At 38.5% G+C, this 19,219-nt stretch overlaps 1 protein-coding gene across 1 annotated transcript; it reads left to right on the forward strand.

Moving 5' to 3' along the window:
* Positions 1-15,221: 15,221 nt before the first annotated feature.
* Positions 15,222-18,859, forward strand: LRRC4C (leucine rich repeat containing 4C). Its single transcript, XM_089914913.1, has one exon. It carries the CDS (start codon positions 15,706-15,708, stop codon positions 17,626-17,628), a length of 1,923 nt encoding a protein of 640 aa, XP_089771039.1. The 5' UTR covers positions 15,222-15,705; the 3' UTR covers positions 17,629-18,859.
* The last annotated feature ends 360 nt before the right edge of the window (positions 18,860-19,219 follow it).

Here is a 19,219-nt window from a genome sequence, read left to right on the forward strand (position 1 = left end):
TTTCCATTATCTGACATGTCATCTGCAAGGTTTCCTCATTATGCAATGTTAACAGTGTTGAGGTTACTTGAAACCAGTTCCAGGTCCAATTAGGAGGCCATCCCTGCTATCTGCATTCCGATTAAATGACATTGCCTGGAAATCAGAGAAAGAGTCTACTCTGTTTCCTTCCCTTGCTCAGAACTCATAAACACAGACTCAAAGAGTTTCCTTATCAGGTTTTTCTGGGTCATTTGGGTGAATTTATTAAACTCTTAAATCATGCTGAAAACTGGAAGGCGGTGGCCCCGAGATCTTCAGTAGGAGCCAGGACCAGATGTATAGGACTTGCTCTGATGTTTTACATAGTCCAAAATATACAGAAGAGAAAGCAGCCAATGAGGGGTCAGGAATCAGGGGAGTTGGTGAAGTGGAAAGGGAGTCCCACCAAGTTAAGAATTGCAGACCAGAGATAGGAAATCATGCTATCATGTCAAGCTGTATTGTAGCTAAAAAGCAGAGCTTAGCCCAGACCTTCCTTTTCTCAAACCTCAATTATTGAAATAATTTTGTAGTTGACCTTCAGGTCTCAGAGTGCCCTCTTTCCTATCCGTACCCCATATTATTGCAAATTTGCTTTTCCTCAAATACTCTTCTCACTGTCCTATTCCCTTCCAACAAAAGGAGAAAAATCAAGTCCCTACAACCCATCCCAGGAATCAATATAGAATTTCCATTTCTTTGGTCTATTTTTCATAGTCTGGTGCTATTTTACTTATCCTACCTTATCCCACTGGTTTTCAGTATATATTCCTAGTGGAAATCAGGTCGTGCATCTCTTTGCCCTGTGCTCATATTCACTGCCATACATTTCCCACCTACCACATGCCTGTTTCCAATAAACTCTTTCCTCTCTCTCTCTCTCTCTCCCTCTCTCTCTCTCCCTCTCTGTCCCCCCCTCTCTCCCCCTCTCTCTCTCCCTCTCCCCTTCTCCCCTTCTCTCTCTCTCTCCCTTCCCTCTCTCCCTCCCTCTCTCTCCCCCTGTCCCTCTCCCTTCCCTCTGTCTCTCCCTATCTCCCCCCCTCCCTCCCTCTCTCTCTCTCCACCCCCCTCTCCCTCTCCCTTCCCTCTCTCTCTCTCTATCTCCTTCTCCCCCTCTCCCTCTCTCTCTCTCCCTCTCCCTTCCCTCTCTCTCTCTCTCTCTCCCCCTCTGTCACCCCTCTCTCTCTCCACCCCTTCTCCCCCTCCCCCTCTCTCTTTCTTTCTCCCTCTCTTTCTGTCTCCCTCTCTCTCCCTCTCTCTCTCTCTCTGCTAGTATGTGTTTCCTATTACCTGCTCCTAAACCACACTGTGTATTCTTCCCTAGCACTTTCTGCTGTGTTATAGTTCCTTGTTTATTCACTTAAGAATCACACTAAACTTTAAGATTCTTGATGGGAGAACTTGGCCCTAAGTGTCAGGAATTGAGGACCCTGCTTGACACTCAGTAAGCACTCAGCAAATATTACTTAAGGAATAAATGCCTATGTTTTTCTCTCTCTTGGAATGCCAGACCTTTTGCTTATCCAAATGCACATATCCTACTAAATCTCATGTCTGCATAGCCTTCACTGACTGTTTAAACCTTATTGGTTCCCTCTGAACACCAGCCTCCTTGTAATTATCCACACAATCACATGCACGCTCAGGATACACACCGGCATTGGTTCTTGACTGTTGTTTATGTTAGGGATGTCTTAGCACAGTGTTTCAAATGGTCAGTGACAGGCAGTTACAGAGTGGAAATAGTTCCCTCAGAGGTAAAGTTCACACAGTGCTGGTGAGCATACTTAGAATCATATATTATTAGAGCTAGAGCTAAAATTACATTAGAGATTCTTTTTCCCAGCATCCTACTGTGAAATGAATCCCAGACATTTTTACATATATATATACATACATATATGTTTGTGTGTATATGTGTGTGTGTGTGTGTGTGTGTGAGACCACGGTCTAGGAAATTAAGGCTTTGCACTGTTTAATAATAGCGAAGAAAGTACTTGGTGAAATATTAGAAGGTGATTTAAAAATCAATGGCTTTGTATATGTGATATTTTTTCTTTTCAGAATAAATAAATAAATTAATTAATAAACAAACAAATAAATCTGCATGTCAATTTAAATTGCATTACAATTAATTACAAAAATCCATATGCCTTTTGGGTGCTATTGTCGGTTTGTTTGTTTTCAACCTGTAAAGGCAATGATCACCTTAGCACAGGGCATTTCCTAAGGATTCATGAGCAGTTGCGGGTTAATGGCTATCAACTCTTCCCAGCTAGTCATCAATCCAAAGGAAGCATGGGAAGCAAGGTCATTAACTGTATTAACAACTTTTGGATATCAAATCCTTCCCTCCCTACCTTGCCAAGGACTTATGTTTCAGATGGACCTGTTAGGTTTTCAGAAGCTTCTTTAGTTACTTGCCCTTTCATTAACCTGGACAGAAAATATATATAAATATTAATGTTAATGTACAAACACATGTAGAAAGACAAAAGAATAAATATTAGCCTCTGTGGACCAACAGGAGAATGTCATGAGGAGAAAAATAAATTTTCATATTTTGACTGAGTATAATTGGAAATGTTCTCCCTCTTTGTTTTCCTTTTATTCCCTTTTCAAACTGAAAGTCTAGAGAAAAACATCGTATTGTGCATCTTGAGAGGCTAAAACATGTGTCTAGTTATTGCAATTCAACCTTATTTAACATGATTTTTTTTTTTTTTTTTTGGCAGTAGGGTATTCTTATTGGGGCTTGGTTGTATTTGTTTTAATGGAATATTATTTTTTCTCATTCTTGTTATACAGCTGACTTTCACTAATAATAATAAACATGATATTTTTTCCTTTGGCATCTGTCACGGTTACCCAAAATGTTCTAAGAGATAGATAAACACAGCAATTCACCTACACTATCTCCGTGTATTTTCCTTTGAGGAATAAACTATGGCAAAATTAAGGAAAGTTCTGGATCAGAGAAGTTCCCGTTTCCTTTCCGTGGAAGAAGCTCTGGATCCCATTGCATCGTGCAGCATTCTCATTCTTACACTGACACAAATTCCTTAAAGTAATGACATGGAGGGACAAATTTTCACTGAGTACCAAGTTTAAGGTGTGTGACAAGGCTCATCATCAAAAAAGAAGACTGCATTCCAAGACCTTTCCCAGTGTACATTTGTCTGGAAGAATTTATTCAAGACCTGGGTCTAGTCCTTAGTTTTCTAATCTCAGAAATTTGCTTTTGGTAGCTCATCATGAGAAGGGTGTAGTCACATTTACTAAACACATACGAAATATAGAATATAGAACAGAATGCCAATTTGCTAAACTACAGCTAGAACTATAACAAATCCTTCAAATACTTTAGTCTGTCAAATCTTTTCGTGTGAAATTTAAACTTTTTTGGAATCATAAATCTCTTTGAATACGTGGTAACAAAACCAGTGAATAATCTTCTTATAAAAATACACAATCACATTTATACGAAAACGTGCATATGATTTCAAAAGATTTACAAATGGTTTGAAATCCATCCATGAATGTCTTAGGAACCCAAGGATTGAGCTATGAATTTTCATGGAAAAGCAAATTATAATTAAATAAGGTGGCTGGTAATTATAATTAAATAAGGTGGCTGGTAAATTGCTTTAACATCAGATTATAATAGTCTGATGCATCAATCATTCTCCACAATTGGATTTCAGCTGTCACCAGGACTAGACAAATAACAAGAAAAACAGCAACAAGCATTCATACAGTATTGACTGTGTACCAGGCACTGTTCTAAATCCTTCTTTATGTATTAACTCGTGTATCCTCACAATAATAGAGTATATAAATCAAATTATCCAACCTATAGGCAGTTTTACAGACAAGTACTCTACACATTTGAATCTTTGATTTTTAAAATGTCCCTACATTCCATTAGTGTTCACTTAGTTATGTAAGTAGTTGGTAATCTATACCAACCAACCTTTTCTTGAGCACATTTATTCTTCCTTCCTTCCTTCCTTCCTTCCTTCTTCTTTCCTCTCTCCTTCCTTCTTTCTCTCTCTTTCTCTCTCCCTCCCTCTCATTTAATACACAGATATTTAGTATATACCATGTGCCAGGTACTGTAATATCATATTTAGGACACAGTTTATTGCTGGTAAGGATAGATTTTTACCCTAATCTATTGTTTTTAATCACCCATTTTCATGCTGATTTTTGATAATCTACTTCTTCTCAATGTTAATTTATTTATAAGTTTTTTTGGGGGGTTGAGAGGGCAAGAAGTTATTGTTGAGGCCCCTCTTTACCATATATACTAAATTGTGTACTATTTTTATTTTTTTGGTTTACATATGGGTCTTATCACTAGACCTTGATAAACTTAGCTAATCAACCTGACTCCTGACTATGAATTGAAATGTGAACTACTTTTCAGTACGGCAACTCAGCAAATATTTACTGGGTGCCTAGACATCATCCAGTTCCTGTCTTTAAGAAGCTTATGATTAACTAGATTGAATGCATTCCCAAACATTTGCATTCAAACACAGATTTGATAAATTCTGTAATCTTGACATTACAGATCCCTAGGGGAAGGATGAATTAATACTGGCCAGTAAAACCAAAGAAAATCTAGTAGAAATGGTCATTGTAAAATTGTCTCTGAATTTGGGTACAATTTTGAAAGAAAAATCAGGGTAGGACATCCCAGGGCATGAGAAAAACAGGAGTAAGCCTTTGAAGAGGAAAAGTAGGGAGTATATTTTTAGAATCAGAAACAGACGGCAGCTGAGACTGTACTATGGAGAACAGTGGGAGATAAGACTGGGAAAGCAGTATGGCTCAGCATCGGGGAGTGTCTTACGTATCGCACTAAGGCAGTAGTTTTCAAGAGGGCAAATTTGCCTCCCAGGGGACATTGGCAATATCTGGAGACACTGTAGATTGTCACAATTGGGGGTGTTACTGGCATCTAGTGGGTAGAGGATGGAAGAGATTTAGGCTTTATTCTGTAAGCACTGGGAAACCATTGTTGGGTTATGTTTTCTTGGACAGTCATTGTCTAGGTCCCTGTGTATTGTTACACAAAGTGTGTAAAGTGTTACTTTGCAAATCTCCCTCAGGAATAGTATAAAAAGAAAACACCAATTTTGGAGATAAGGAAATGCATACATTAATCATTTGGTGGACCTTGAATCCAAGAAAAAAGAAAGAACAAAAAGGAAAGGGAGAGAAGTGAAGTTTTAATGCATTGGGAGGGCTCCAGCCTTAAAAATATTAGTGCAAACGAGAATGCAGGTATTGTTACAAACAGGCACATTTCCGATCATTGGTACTGTCTGATTTCATTTCTTGAAGAGTGAAATATCAAATAGTATATGTCACTTGAGGTTTTAAGCTTTTTTCCTTGGCTATGCATTTCACTAAACCAACACAGCAAGCAACTATCATAAAAATGCAAACATAGCCCTGAGCACCTCAAATCCCACCCTTTAGTTCCAGAAACAAGTAGTCAACTATATTTCATTTCTTCATAATCAAGCACAGAAAGTGAACATGATCAAAAGAATTCATAAACAGCCAAAACTATGTACTAGGTATGCTTATCTCTCCTGCATCATATGAGGCTAAACAAGCAGGGAAAAAACACATTAATTTTATTTTTAGCCTTGCCAAGTCTTTAGCTATATTTCTAGGTCTGCTTTCCTCACATGAAGTAGATTTGACTTTCTGTAGCTAAGACAAAGTTGGAGCTGCCACCGCCTACCCCAATACCTTGCCTAATCCATGCTGTTCTTTTCGATTGTGACAGAAGAATTAGACATTTTTCACCCAAGGATTTTCTAATTAACGGTTCCAATGTGTTCTAGAAGCAGAAATGTGATGATCAAGAGACTCTTCGATTTTAAAGAAAATTTGAGGATGATTTGACTTTCGGTCTATAAGAATTCTTGTTCTCTGCTCTAAGTGGTCTGACCTAATGGAGGGACCCAAAAGCTGAGTCAAGCCTCCTTAGTTCTGCAGTACATGTGGGTATCATGTGAAGCAAATCATGGAAACAACTTAATGCATCATCTACTTGTAATTTTCAAGGCAATCGTGTTATTTTAGGCACATACAGTAGAGGGCATTGTCTGGCCAAACTTAAAACAGGGCTGCTATTGACGAGAATAGATAAAGAGAAAGAAATAAGGAAGGATTTTCCTTCCAAAAAAATAAAGAAAATTTAAAAAGTAAAAATAAAGAGAGCAAGAAGACAATGAAATGAACTTTATTGCTTTGTTCTCTCCACCTTTTCTCTGTAGGAAGACTTCTATGAAAATAACTAAAAACTGGACAAGAATCATTCCAGAAATTAATGAAATTTCTATCATGTGAGTTGGACTCTATTAGATGCTAAGGATCAATTAGTAAATATATTATTTAGGTCCTCAGTGAGCATATAGCCTTAATTATCTACAAACTGCTTCCATCTGTTTGAACACTCATGCATTCATTCGTGCATTTAACAAATGTTTGATGAGTATTTTTCTGGAAGAATATCACTAGAGTAGATAAGACGCTCCTCCAAGGAACTTAACATTCCACTCAGGTGAGACAGGCAGTAAGAAAATAAACATTGAAATATATGAGGAAAATATTAAATTAGAAGTACTCTGATGACAGTTAAAATGGTAATCTGATTGATGGTGATGGAGGGTCTGCTTTAGGCTGGGTGATCAAGAAAGAATTTTCTGAGAAAGTAAAATTTAAAGGGAGTCTTGAATGAAAGGAATATCAACCATGCAAAAACCAAAGGACAGGTGTTGCAGGCAGAGGGAACCTTAGTGCAAAGGTCCTGAGGAAGGAAAAGGCTTGGAGCATTTGAGGAACAAAGAAAATTCAATATGGTTGAAGACAGAAGGCAAAATGAAGAGAAGTTGAAAGATAAGAGAGATTAGGCAACTATCAGATAATCATATGTTGGAGGCCAAAACAGTTTACATTTTGCTCTAAAAGGGTATGAAGTCAATAGGAGCATTTTCAGCTGAAGAATGACATGAACATATTTATATTTGTAAACTTCATTCTAGATGCTGTATGAAGAATTAATTGTGGTGAAGCAATTGCAAAAGTAAAGAAACTGGTAAGAGGGTATTTCAGTGGTCCAAGTTAGAAATGAAGATGATTTGTCTAGAAAGGGACAATGAGGAAAAGTAGATAGATCCATTTATATTTTAATAGTAAAGTCAGTATTTTAATGAATAGGGTTGTGCTGAATGTAAATAAAAAGAAGAGTCAAGGAAGATCCTTACATTTTTGCCTTGAGCAATTGGATGTGTGGTAATGGCATTTACGAAGGTGCAGGGCAGGTTTGGGGATTTTCTTTCAGTATATGGTACACCATTTAATTCATGTAATTCTCTCAATGTCTATTAATGTTATCATCACTCCCACTTAGGAAGGTGCAGTTCAGAGAAAGCTAATTTACCAAAGAATGGTTATGCCAAAGAATACTTGGCCAACCTTCTAACTCACCTCATTTTACTCTAAATCTGGTTTTTGTTCCACTAGGTTTTGCTGATATAGATTGGGTGTCTTTCTATGCTTCAACATTGTTTCAAGTTGGAAAGTACAGTATGTCCTCAAGAAACCAAAACTGAATGTGTGTTTCATAGTCCTTTTTGTATAATTTACAATGTGGACATGAGCAGCATTAGAGATCAAAAATGCATCTTTCCTTACTTGTGCATCAGAGTTTCAAAAGTGATACCCTGCTCCCTCTGTGTAAACCAGTATTTTTTAATGAGACTACATACAGAAGCTAATTTTGCCTTCACTGGCATTTCATGCTCTACAGGATTTCAACTAGGGATGACTAATTTGAAGCTATACATGTCTGAGTAGTCAGATAATCAGACTGAAGATCAGTTCCATTCTGTTCTAAAGTAATGCTAGGGGTGTCGATTATTGAAGTCATCTGCCTTTTCCATCAACCACTCCACTTTCCAATTTCTTTTATGCACAAGGATGGAGCCTTCCTAAAATAATGCTCTCACCAATGCCCTTCCTGCTTAAAAGCCTGGCGTGTCTTCCTAAGTTTCTTTATTGAAGCAAATCCAAACTCTCCTACCAGGCATTCACTGCCCCTCAGTTGGGCCAACTTAACTATCTAAATTCTGCTGTGTAAGTCTTCTGCTTCCATTAAGTCATTTTTCTTTTATTTCACTCTCCTACTCCTCTTCTTTTACAAGTCATCTATGCCTTCCTCCATCACCTGCCTCAATGCAAGGTTATATCCCTTTAAGGACCTACATAAAATCCCAAACCCTCTTCTTAAAATTTTTCTGATTATCTATGACATTTAAATGTTTTATGGCATTTAAATATCGAATACACTGATTTACATTAGTACCTAGATACCCATATGTACACTTTTTATTCTTGATAGGTATCTATGCATTTGTATTACAGCTCCAATAAGTTTGTAAAGTTCTAGAAGGCATGGTCACCTTAGCTCTTTTCTATCCCTTCTTATACTCTCCAGAACGTAGCAACATGTTAGCCACATGGGTTGTTATGGTTTTTTCTTCCATTAATACATATTTCTCTCCACTCACTGCTTTTTCTTATCTAATGATATTGTAATCTTGTCACTTCTAAACACTAAACACATGTATTCCTTTACTACAAGTTAGGTAAGTCTTCTAGAAAAGTGAAAATGCAGATCCAGGTGGTTTTTCTTTCCTTAAAAATCAATTTTTGAAAATCCCAACTTTTTCTAGAAACATTGCAAGGTCAGTGTATATAGCCAAAGAGCCTCCTGTTGACTTGACAGGTTCAGTACCCAGGTTACAGCCATTTAAGCCTTGTATCACTTCCATTACATTTGCCTTGAGGGTCAGCCCTGGGCGTTATTTACAAAAATTTTCTTTCTCTGTAAATGTGCAGAGCCATATATTCCTGCATGAGGGAGGAAAGCTCAACAGATTTGCAAAACTGGGTTTCGAATGGGAAAAAATAATGAACTATATTAGGAAATAGTTGTAAAATAAATTTGATTTGGGGGGTGAGCTATCTTTGATAATGATGTTATTTAATTTGTTGCTTTTCCTTTTCCTGTGTATTCTAGCACTCTTTAAAATTTAAAGAGCTATCCAGAGGAATGATTACAATAGAAAGCCTTCTTAGCAAGGTGGGGATGAGCCTCGCCTCCTTTCTTATAAGCAAATCATTTTGCCTCATCTTACTTTGCTCTCTTTGGTAGGTCTCAGGTATATAATGGTATAAGAAATCAGAATTTTTCTGTATTATTTGCCTTTTCTTTGCTCTTGGTTTGGGGAAGTGGGAGATAGCGAGAAATAGAGATAGAGAGGAGAATGACTATGAAAGCATCAGGTAGGTCTGGCTGTAAGTAACCAGAAAAATAATGAACTGTTTATACTGTAAGGAATTGATTATTGCACATAATAATAAAATACAGAGGAAAAACTGTTACAGGATTCATTTATTTAGCTGCTTGTCACAATATCAGAAATGCAAATCCTTCCCCTCTTTCCATGTTTTCCTTCCTTAGCACATCAGCTTTGTCCTCAGGCTGCCTCCTGTCTTGGCCACAAGATGGCTGCAGCAACTCTCCCTATCTTATACCCACAACAATACCCAGAAACAGAACAAAGAACTACTCCTTCCCCTTGTCTTTCTTCATATTAGTGGGAGAAAAAAAAAAAAAAATCCCAGAACCCCCTCAGCTGACCTCTCCTCACATCTCATTGGCCAAATTGTGTCACATGCCCAGACCTGATCAGTCTCTGGCAATAGGAATGCTACAACCAATGTTTATTTAGACAAGAACTCAGCAAACTGTAGTCCAAAGGTTAGTCCACCATCTGTTTTTGAATGCCCTGTGAGCTGAGAATGTTTTGGAATTTTTAAATAGTTGAAAAAAATTTTTAAGAAAATTTTGAGACATATGAAAATTATATACAGTTCAAATTTCAGCACCCATAAATAGTTTAACTGGAACATAGCCATGCACATTCATTTACCTTTGTCTAGAACTACTTTCAAGCTACAATGGTAGAGTAGAGTAGCTACTGGAGACCATATGGCCTATAAAGCCTCAACTATTTACTATCTGGCCCTTTTCAGAAAACATTTGCCTAGTACTAGCTTAAACCAAATTCTATGAACTCATCAAGGTTGGGCCAGCCTCTCCCAAAGCAGATAATACAGTTTTGTGATTTTTTTTTTTTTTTTTTAGGATGAAAGTCAATCTTCCTGAACAAAATTTTCTAGGGAAAGAGTATGCGAGTAGGATGTTGGGTTGGCAACAAATTCAGAGAGAGAGAGAGAGACAGACAGAAAGATTAGAGTTCAAGCATATTTTAGGTGAATAACTCATCTTTAGTTCTGTTTAAAACGTTGATTCTGAAAATGTCACCAACACAAACTGTTGGTAAGACAGAGCTGAGTTGTTTGCTTACTAAGGGGAAGCACCACCCCACAGAGGTCCAGGAGAGTCTATGGGTGGAGTGGTGAAGATTAAGCCAGAATTTATTGAGAACTGGAAGTTTGATTTTTAGGAGAATTGTTCAATGTGGGAACTTGATGAGGATCAGGTAAGAATTATGATACAACAATCCAGGAGTGGAGAAAACACCAAGGTGAAGCAGAAGATTCAAAAAGTCCTAGAGCACAGACTTCTGTTAATGCTTTCCCTGAAAGAGTTGATAGATCTTTGGGCAAGTTTCTCTAAGGACAATGAAACTGTTTTGGCAGGAGAATTTCAGAAGAGGATAGAGCTGATAGAGACCATGGCAGAGTTAAGTCAATTTGATGTTGATGGTGAGGTATGGTGTGGAGGTCTCAGTCTCCTTTCTAAATGTGGGGTTTTGCTTCTCAATGTTTAGGGAGGTTTGTTGCAGATACATGTGATTGTGAATATGTGGTCTGTTGAGATGGAAGGGCTGATTGTGGTTAACTAAATGTATCTTTCTCCCGCCTTGCTTGCAAACTAGTTCCATTGTCTAGACAACAGTCTATGCTGACTTAGCAATGATACTGTGCTAAATAAATCATCCCCATTAGCTACTCTCCCTCCTTCAGTTCCTTCTGTGTCTTTCAGTGCACTGAAGCATGGGTAAGGAAAGAAGAAAGGTCTGTTGACAAAAAGTCAGGATATCCTCTGGGACAAGGCTAAAAGTATTATAGTTTAATTCAAAACCCACACAGATCCATTTGTAAATAAATGCTATGAGATGACATCGTAATGGAAGTGCGTACCTTTAAATTGATTTCCTTTTGATGTGATAAAAACATCTTCTGAAAGAGATGTTGAAACCTGGCTTCTGATGGAAGGTAACATAATTTAGATTTTAAAATAGAAAACCTTTTGTTGATAGTAGTTTACTCGATTCAGCGCATGTACCAAGCTTTATCTGCGGCAGGTTATAAATTAGCTTTGAACCAACTATAATTCATAAATTGTTACTTATGACTGATTTACAGGCAATCTCATTAATTGCAATAGCAAAAAGACCTTGAAGTAAGCAAGAAATAGAAAATAAAACAACCCGGGGGTTGAAAACGGGGAGATGCACATACTCTACGATTAAGAGCAATGTGTCATATTTCGGTATGTTTTACTGATAATATGTTTCTGATAATTTACTGATAGTATGTTTCTGGTCATTCCGATTCATCCTTACCACAACTTTGAATAATAAGTATTAGTGTTATTCCTATCTTATATAAGAGGAAGAAGCTCCCATCACTTTTTATTTTAAAATGTAGTAAATATTTATTACTTATTATGAGCCAGTAACTTTATCTGTATTATGTGACAGTGCTAACAAAAGCCTTTTGAGTAAGTAGCTCTGTTGTTTCCCTTTTACAAATGCGGAAAGTAAGCTATAGACAGGTGAAGTAACTTTCCCAATTGTAGGGTCATGGGGGTTCAAGCAGGCATATAAATTCAAAGTCTTCATGAGCCTTTTCTCTGACCACTGGACATGGCTGCCTTTGTTATTTCATATTTTAAAGGGATAAAGGTAGCAAATGGCAGAATAAGGACGTGTCTTTTTCACTTTTGTGCGATTTCCAGTCAACCAGTTATTTTGACCTCTGTTGCCAGAGACCCTAGGATTCTAGAGAGAGTCATGGGGTGGGAGGTGGGAGGAGGGATGGAGGAGTAGGGCCCTATGACCCCAATCCTAAAAGCGTCTATCAATTAATATATTAGAGATTTTATGTGCTGTTCTTTTTTCTTTCTTTCTTTCTTTTTAAAAATTCCCACTTACCTTCAGAAGTGTGTTTTGGGGAAAGGGGAACATATGCAATGAAAATACTGAATCACATGAATGACAAATTTTCAGTGGTCATGATCACTGGCAATTTAAATAAGATTCTACTTAAAATGGAAATCAACAAAGGTTTTTAAGGTTGTGTTTAAACTTACAATGAAGGAAAACCCCTAATCTGACTGAGGGTGAGAAGCCTGCCAGCCACATTGTTGTGGTATGAATAATTTCAGTGGGTTCTAGAACACAGGAGCTATCCCAGTTGCCTGGTATCTAGCCCTGGGATGATGAGGGCAGAGGGATAGTGGCTCAAGTGTAAAGAGCCCTGTAAAAACTGATAAAGGAAATGGTTGGGGTACTGGCTTCCTAATGGTTGACTTGAATATGAAGGGCATGCCTGTGAGCCCGTCCTTTACTATCTCTAGGAATTAGCTAGCCCTTGGAGGGGCAGTCTCTCCAGGATAAGCAAAGCCCCATATCAAAACATCAGAAAATACAGAAAATAAAAGGCATGATTAATACATTGGTACACATCACTATGCCAGGTACTGTGTTGTCAGGAGGCTAAGAAGAGACCATGAGACATGGCCACTGTCCTCAGGGAGCTCAAAAGGTAGTGCAGGAAACAGACCCAGGGACAAATGATCATAGTACTGAATGGTGTGAAAAGTCAACCTAGAGCTGCAAGAGCCCGGAGAAAGGCAGCAAGTCAGTTTGCCACAGAAGGCTGGAAGAAAGAGTAACAACTCAGCACCCAGTGGTCAAATTTCTTTACTGCCATAGGGAAGGAGACCAAAACAAGCCTCTGAAGCCAGAAAGCATCTTTTACTTTAAACCTCACCTTCTTGAGATTCAGGTCCTTTTCTGCAGTTCTGTGAATGTGGGTGTATATTTAAGGGCTGCTAATGGCAGATACATTTACTGAGTGAAGAATCTCTTTTTATAGGAAAAGAGCCTCTTCTCTGTCTTGTGTACTCTATGAAGATGTAGTTATTTACAAATGCTAATTAACATTGCGAATCTCACCACTGGTAGAAGGGTTATACTCCTAAAGAGGAGACAGACGGCCCTTCTCTCCTCAAGACCTTGAATGGTAGGCATGCAAGAGATGACCAAAAAACTCCACTTGTCTCTGGAATTGACTTTTCTGTAAGGCTCACTTGGAGCAGCTGGAGGATCTTCCTAATTTTTCTCCTTGCTGCTGGTTTCTTCCAAAACTTTTCTGTCTCCCTGTTAATCTAACATTATCATTCTTAAAAACAAAGCTGATGATAGCATTTCTTTGTATAAACAGAATATGTCGCCTGTAGGATAAAACGGGGACTCTTAAGTTTGGCGTAACCAACTCTTCAGTCTGGACCTGATCTCATCCCAGCTTCTTTCCCATTCTCTTCCCCAGGCTTTCTGTTCTCCCACCACAGAGGAATTTTTATGGTGCTTTGGTTGTACTAGCATCCTTCATGTTTCCTTGTCTTAGCTCAGTCTGGTCCCTCTGCTCTTCTTTCTTTTCTTTATCAATTTCTTTTACAAAATCTAGATCAGGTGACCCTCCTCTTTGAAAATCTCCTGATTTACCAGCACAGATTGAGTTACTCTGACTTCAGCTCCCTCCTACCAATGTGTCTTGGCCTTAGAGCAATGAACATACATTATTTTGTTTCATCTGTTTGCCTATCTGTCTTACCTTCTGAATTATAATTTATAATTCCCTCAAGGATGAGGATTATATTCTTCACCTTTGTATGCTCAGTACTTAGCAAAATGTCTGGCTAAGGGAAACAACAATACAGTAGTAGTAATAATAATAATATCTAATATTATTGAGTTCTTTCCATATGGAAGGCATTATTCTAAGCCCTTATGAACATTAACTAATTTTATTCTGACAGTAACACTAAGGGTTATGTAATTATGTCATTCCCATTTTGCAAGTAAGATTGAGCCATGGAGAGGATAAGTAACCTGCCCAAGGTGACACATAATAAATACTGAATTATTGTCTTAGTGCCTTTTTGAATTGGATATGGTGAGCCTCCACATTTTTTTTTTCTTCCCAGGAGATTCACAGAAGAGGCACTGTTTATTGAGATGAGAAATTTGGGAGAAGTCATTACACAGGTGCCCAATCCATGATAAGCCAGTTGAGTGGGGTTTATACTGGGTAACACAAGCTTTGGAATTCCTCTTTGTGCCAGAAGAGTTGCAGGAAGTGAGTTGTTTTATTTCCTTCCCAGAAATCTACTTAAAATCAGTAAGAGTAGGGACATAATACATATATAATACAGTTAGTAATACTAAGATTTTTTTCTGTGCATAAACATTATGTTTCATGGGGCATGATTTAATTTGTGGTATATCTACCTATGGGTAGCAGTTGGCTCTGTTGTCATGAGTTTTTGTATATGAACATCTCTAGAAATTTATGTATATTTGTGCATGTCATTATTTCAGTGTATTTTCACAGGAACTATATGATAAGTTGCCAGTGTTTACAGCTCAGGGCACCCTCAAAGGAAAGGTATTTTAACAAAATTAATTGTGAAAAATATTTTGCTTTTGCCATCATTCTTGCAGAAACTTTTTCATGGAGTTCTTGAGGTCATTTTCTCCTGGACCGATGAGCTGACCATCTAAGCCCTGGTTCTGTACTAACTAACCATGTGACTGCATGCATGTTACTTCCCCTACTTTTAAATTTCTTCATCTTGAAAATGGAGTCTGTAACAGTTCCTTCCTCAGAGGAATGCTGTAAGGATAAGAAAGGATCAGGGCATGCAGCCTGTGCAATTACAAAGGGCCCCATACTCAGAAGGGCCCATGCTTGGCTTCATGCCCTACTGTAACTGATTTGAAATTCTTAATAATTTTTAACAAGACATCCCACGTTTTCATTTTGCCTTGAGCCCTGCAAGTTATGTAGCCATTCTTGGATAGGATTGTTTGTGAACTCCATAGCCTGTGGTGCCTGGCACATAGACTAATCCTCAACAAAATGCCAGGTATTAATAATTTTGCGAGGGAATTTTTAGTTTATTGGTATAGCCCCCACCCCAATTTTATTTTCTGAACTTTTCCAATCTGGTCTGGACATTGAGCCTAATTGTGGGGTACATTTCATATGTCCTCATGCATTCCGCTCAGACTTGGTTGATAAACACTACAGTAAGGCCCTCTACCTCATTCTTCCATTTCTCTGTGATTGCACATCTGACGGAATATTGGCTGTGGATGGCTGCTGACTCAAAGTACAAAAACACTTCTCTATAAATATGAGCCACATGGCTTAATAAATGACACTACATACAGTGACTCCAGAAAGACATCTGGAGGAGATCTAATACTCTTTTTTGCTCTCATTGTATTGCAGATTATTAGAACTCCAGAAGGACCAGCACCAGATAAATTATGAATGTTGAACAAGATGACCTTACATCCACAGCAGATAATGATAGGCCCTAGGTTTAACAGGGCCTTATTTGACCCCCTGCTTGTGGTGCTGCTGGCTCTTCAACTTCTCGTGGTGGCTGGTCTGGTGCGGGCTCAAACCTGCCCTTCCGTCTGCTCCTGCAGCAACCAGTTCAGCAAGGTGATTTGCGTTCGGAAAAACCTACGTGAGGTTCCCGATGGCATCTCCACCAACACCCGGCTGCTGAACCTCCATGAGAACCAAATCCAGATCATCAAAGTGAATAGCTTCAAACACTTGAGGCACCTGGAAATCCTACAGTTGAGTAGGAATCACATCAGAACAATTGAAATTGGGGCCTTCAATGGTCTGGCAAACCTCAACACCCTGGAACTCTTTGACAATCGTCTTACGACCATCCCAAATGGAGCTTTTGTATATTTGTCTAAACTGAAGGAGCTCTGGTTGCGAAACAACCCCATCGAAAGCATCCCTTCTTATGCTTTTAACAGAATCCCTTCTTTGCGCCGACTAGACTTAGGGGAATTAAAAAGGCTTTCGTATATCTCAGAAGGTGCCTTTGAAGGTCTGTCCAACTTGAGGTATTTGAACCTTGCCATGTGCAACCTCCGAGAAATCCCTAACCTCACGCCGCTCATAAAACTAGATGAGCTGGATCTTTCTGGGAATCATCTGTCTGCCATCAGGCCTGGCTCTTTCCAGGGGTTGATGCACCTTCAAAAACTGTGGATGATACAGTCCCAGATTCAAGTGATTGAACGGAATGCCTTTGATAACCTTCAGTCACTGGTGGAGATCAACCTGGCACACAACAATCTAACATTACTGCCTCATGACCTCTTCACACCCTTGCATCATCTAGAACGGATACACTTACATCACAACCCCTGGAACTGTAACTGTGACATACTGTGGCTCAGCTGGTGGATAAAAGACATGGCCCCCTCCAACACAGCTTGCTGTGCCCGGTGTAACACGCCTCCCAATCTCAAAGGGAGGTACATTGGGGAGCTTGACCAGAATTATTTCACATGCTATGCTCCTGTCATTGTGGAGCCCCCAGCAGACCTCAATGTCACTGAAGGCATGGCAGCTGAGCTGAAATGTCGGGCCTCCACGTCCCTGACTTCTGTATCTTGGATTACTCCAAACGGAACAGTCATGACACATGGGGCGTACAAAGTGCGGATAGCCGTGCTCAGCGATGGGACGTTAAACTTCACGAATGTAACTGTGCAAGATACAGGCATGTACACATGTATGGTGAGTAATTCTGTTGGAAATACCACTGCCTCGGCCACCCTGAATGTTACCGCAGCAAACACTACTCCCTTCTCGTACTTTTCAACCGTCACAGTAGAGACTATGGAACCTTCTCAGGATGAGGCAAGGACCACAGATAACAATGTGGGTCCCACTCCGGTGATCGACTGGGAGACCACCAACGTGACCACCTCTCTCACGCCACAGAGCACAAGGTCAACAGAAAAAACTTTCACCATCCCCGTGACTGATATAAACAGTGGGATCCCAGGAATCGATGAAGTCATGAAGACTACCAAAATCATCATTGGCTGTTTTGTGGCCATCACACTCATGGCTGCAGTGATGCTGGTCATTTTCTACAAGATGAGGAAGCAGCACCATCGGCAAAACCATCATGCCCCAACGAGGACTGTTGAAATCATTAATGTGGATGATGAGATTACAGGAGACACACCCATGGAAAGCCACCTGCCCATGCCTGCTATTGAGCATGAGCACCTAAACCACTACAACTCTTACAAATCTCCCTTCAACCACACAACAACAGTTAACACAATAAATTCAATACACAGTTCAGTGCATGAACCGTTATTGATCCGAATGAACTCTAAAGACAATGTCCAAGAGACTCAAATCTAAAACATTTACAGTTATGAAAAACAAACAATCAAAAAAAAAAGACAGTTTATTAAAAATGACACAAATGACTGGGCTAAATCTACTGTTTCAAAAAAGTGTCTTTACAAAAAAAAAACAAAAAAGAAAAGAAATTTATTTATTAAAAATTCTATTGTGATCTAAAGCAGACAAAATTATGTGTATTCCTCAGAACCTGTTTTTGCTGCACTTATTTACTATTTTCCCACATCTTGTCCCTGCCTTTCCCAATCGCCATATTTTTCATAGGAGATCTCAATTCCCTAAAGAACTGGTCTAGGAAATTTTGTAAGAATTCTGTTACACTTTGAGATTTTTATGGTGAATTCTAGTGGTGAGATCCAGTCTCTTTTGTCTTTCTTTTTTTTCCTCTGTCTTTTCTTTTCCCCCTCTCATGCCCTTATGAAGTAGTCCAATGGGGAATGCAATATTAGAAATAGATTTTTAAGAGAGAACAAGGAAAAAATGCAAGATCTTATATTTTTCATGTAATGACCTGTTCTGTATTTATGAGGAGGACCATACAATGGAAAACAAAAAGTAAGCAAACAATAGATTAATTTACATATGAGCATCTATAAAACCCATGATCTTTTAAACAAATCTAGAACCCGAATTTGTAGATCAAAAGCTAAAAATAAGATTATAAATAAAATATTGTTGTTTTTTCTGTACCTGGACACAACTCATTTGTAGTATGGCTCAAATGTGAGAAACGAAGGTAATTAGACTTCCTACTTTCTAAGAAAGATAATATTATAGTAATCTCCAATCACAGCACCAATCTCTACAGGGTCCTGTTTCAATGGATGACTTGAGTTTTTGATCTATATTCAAGGATGCTGTGGTGTTTTTTCCTTCTCATTAGGGTCACCCTTTGTAGAATGCTCAGATTAAAAAATGATGATTTTGTGAAGTAAATTCAATTCCACTTGAAAGAAAGTTTCAGTATAATTTATTCTCTGTCTCCTAAATAAAATTCTGCTGGCTAAATGAAGTGCAACCGCAGAATGCAAAGGTACACTAAATTATCCAAGTTGAAAAATCATTTTTGGTGCTGAGTGTCAGCAAACTCAGTTCAATTCAACAATAATTATTAAAGACCTACTATGTGTTAAACAGTGATGTTAGTGTATGGACACACTATTAACAAGACCTGGTTTCTGATTTTGAGTCACTCACAATCTATATAATATGATTAAAGAAATATCAGTTTATTACTGGGGGCTAGCTTTAATTTTACTGTTAGGTGGAAGGCTGAAAATCAGGACCTTAGAGTTTCAAAATATCAGGTTACTGTTATTACCAAAACCTCCTCATGGCTTCTTCCATCCTTCTGGAAGAGCTGACTCTCTTCTTCCAAATGCAGATTGTAGGGCTGTAAAGAAGTGTATGGATTTGTTGTGACAGATGGATGCTTACCAAGAGGTAGCAAGGCTAATACACTGGTAATTCACTAAAGGTACTTCAGGGAACTGGAGGAATTTTTTGGTATGAAACATACACTAGCTTCCAAGTTAAAAAGGAACTTTCTGGTTACTGGCACCTCAGCACTCTTCTGATATTTTAATAT

Source organism: Delphinapterus leucas, chromosome 7 (assembly GCF_059928025.1).
Source record: "Delphinapterus leucas isolate spDelLeu-1000000601 "Yukka" chromosome 7, BTC_Dleu_Yukka2, whole genome shotgun sequence".
NCBI lineage: Eukaryota > Metazoa > Chordata > Mammalia > Artiodactyla > Monodontidae > Delphinapterus > Delphinapterus leucas.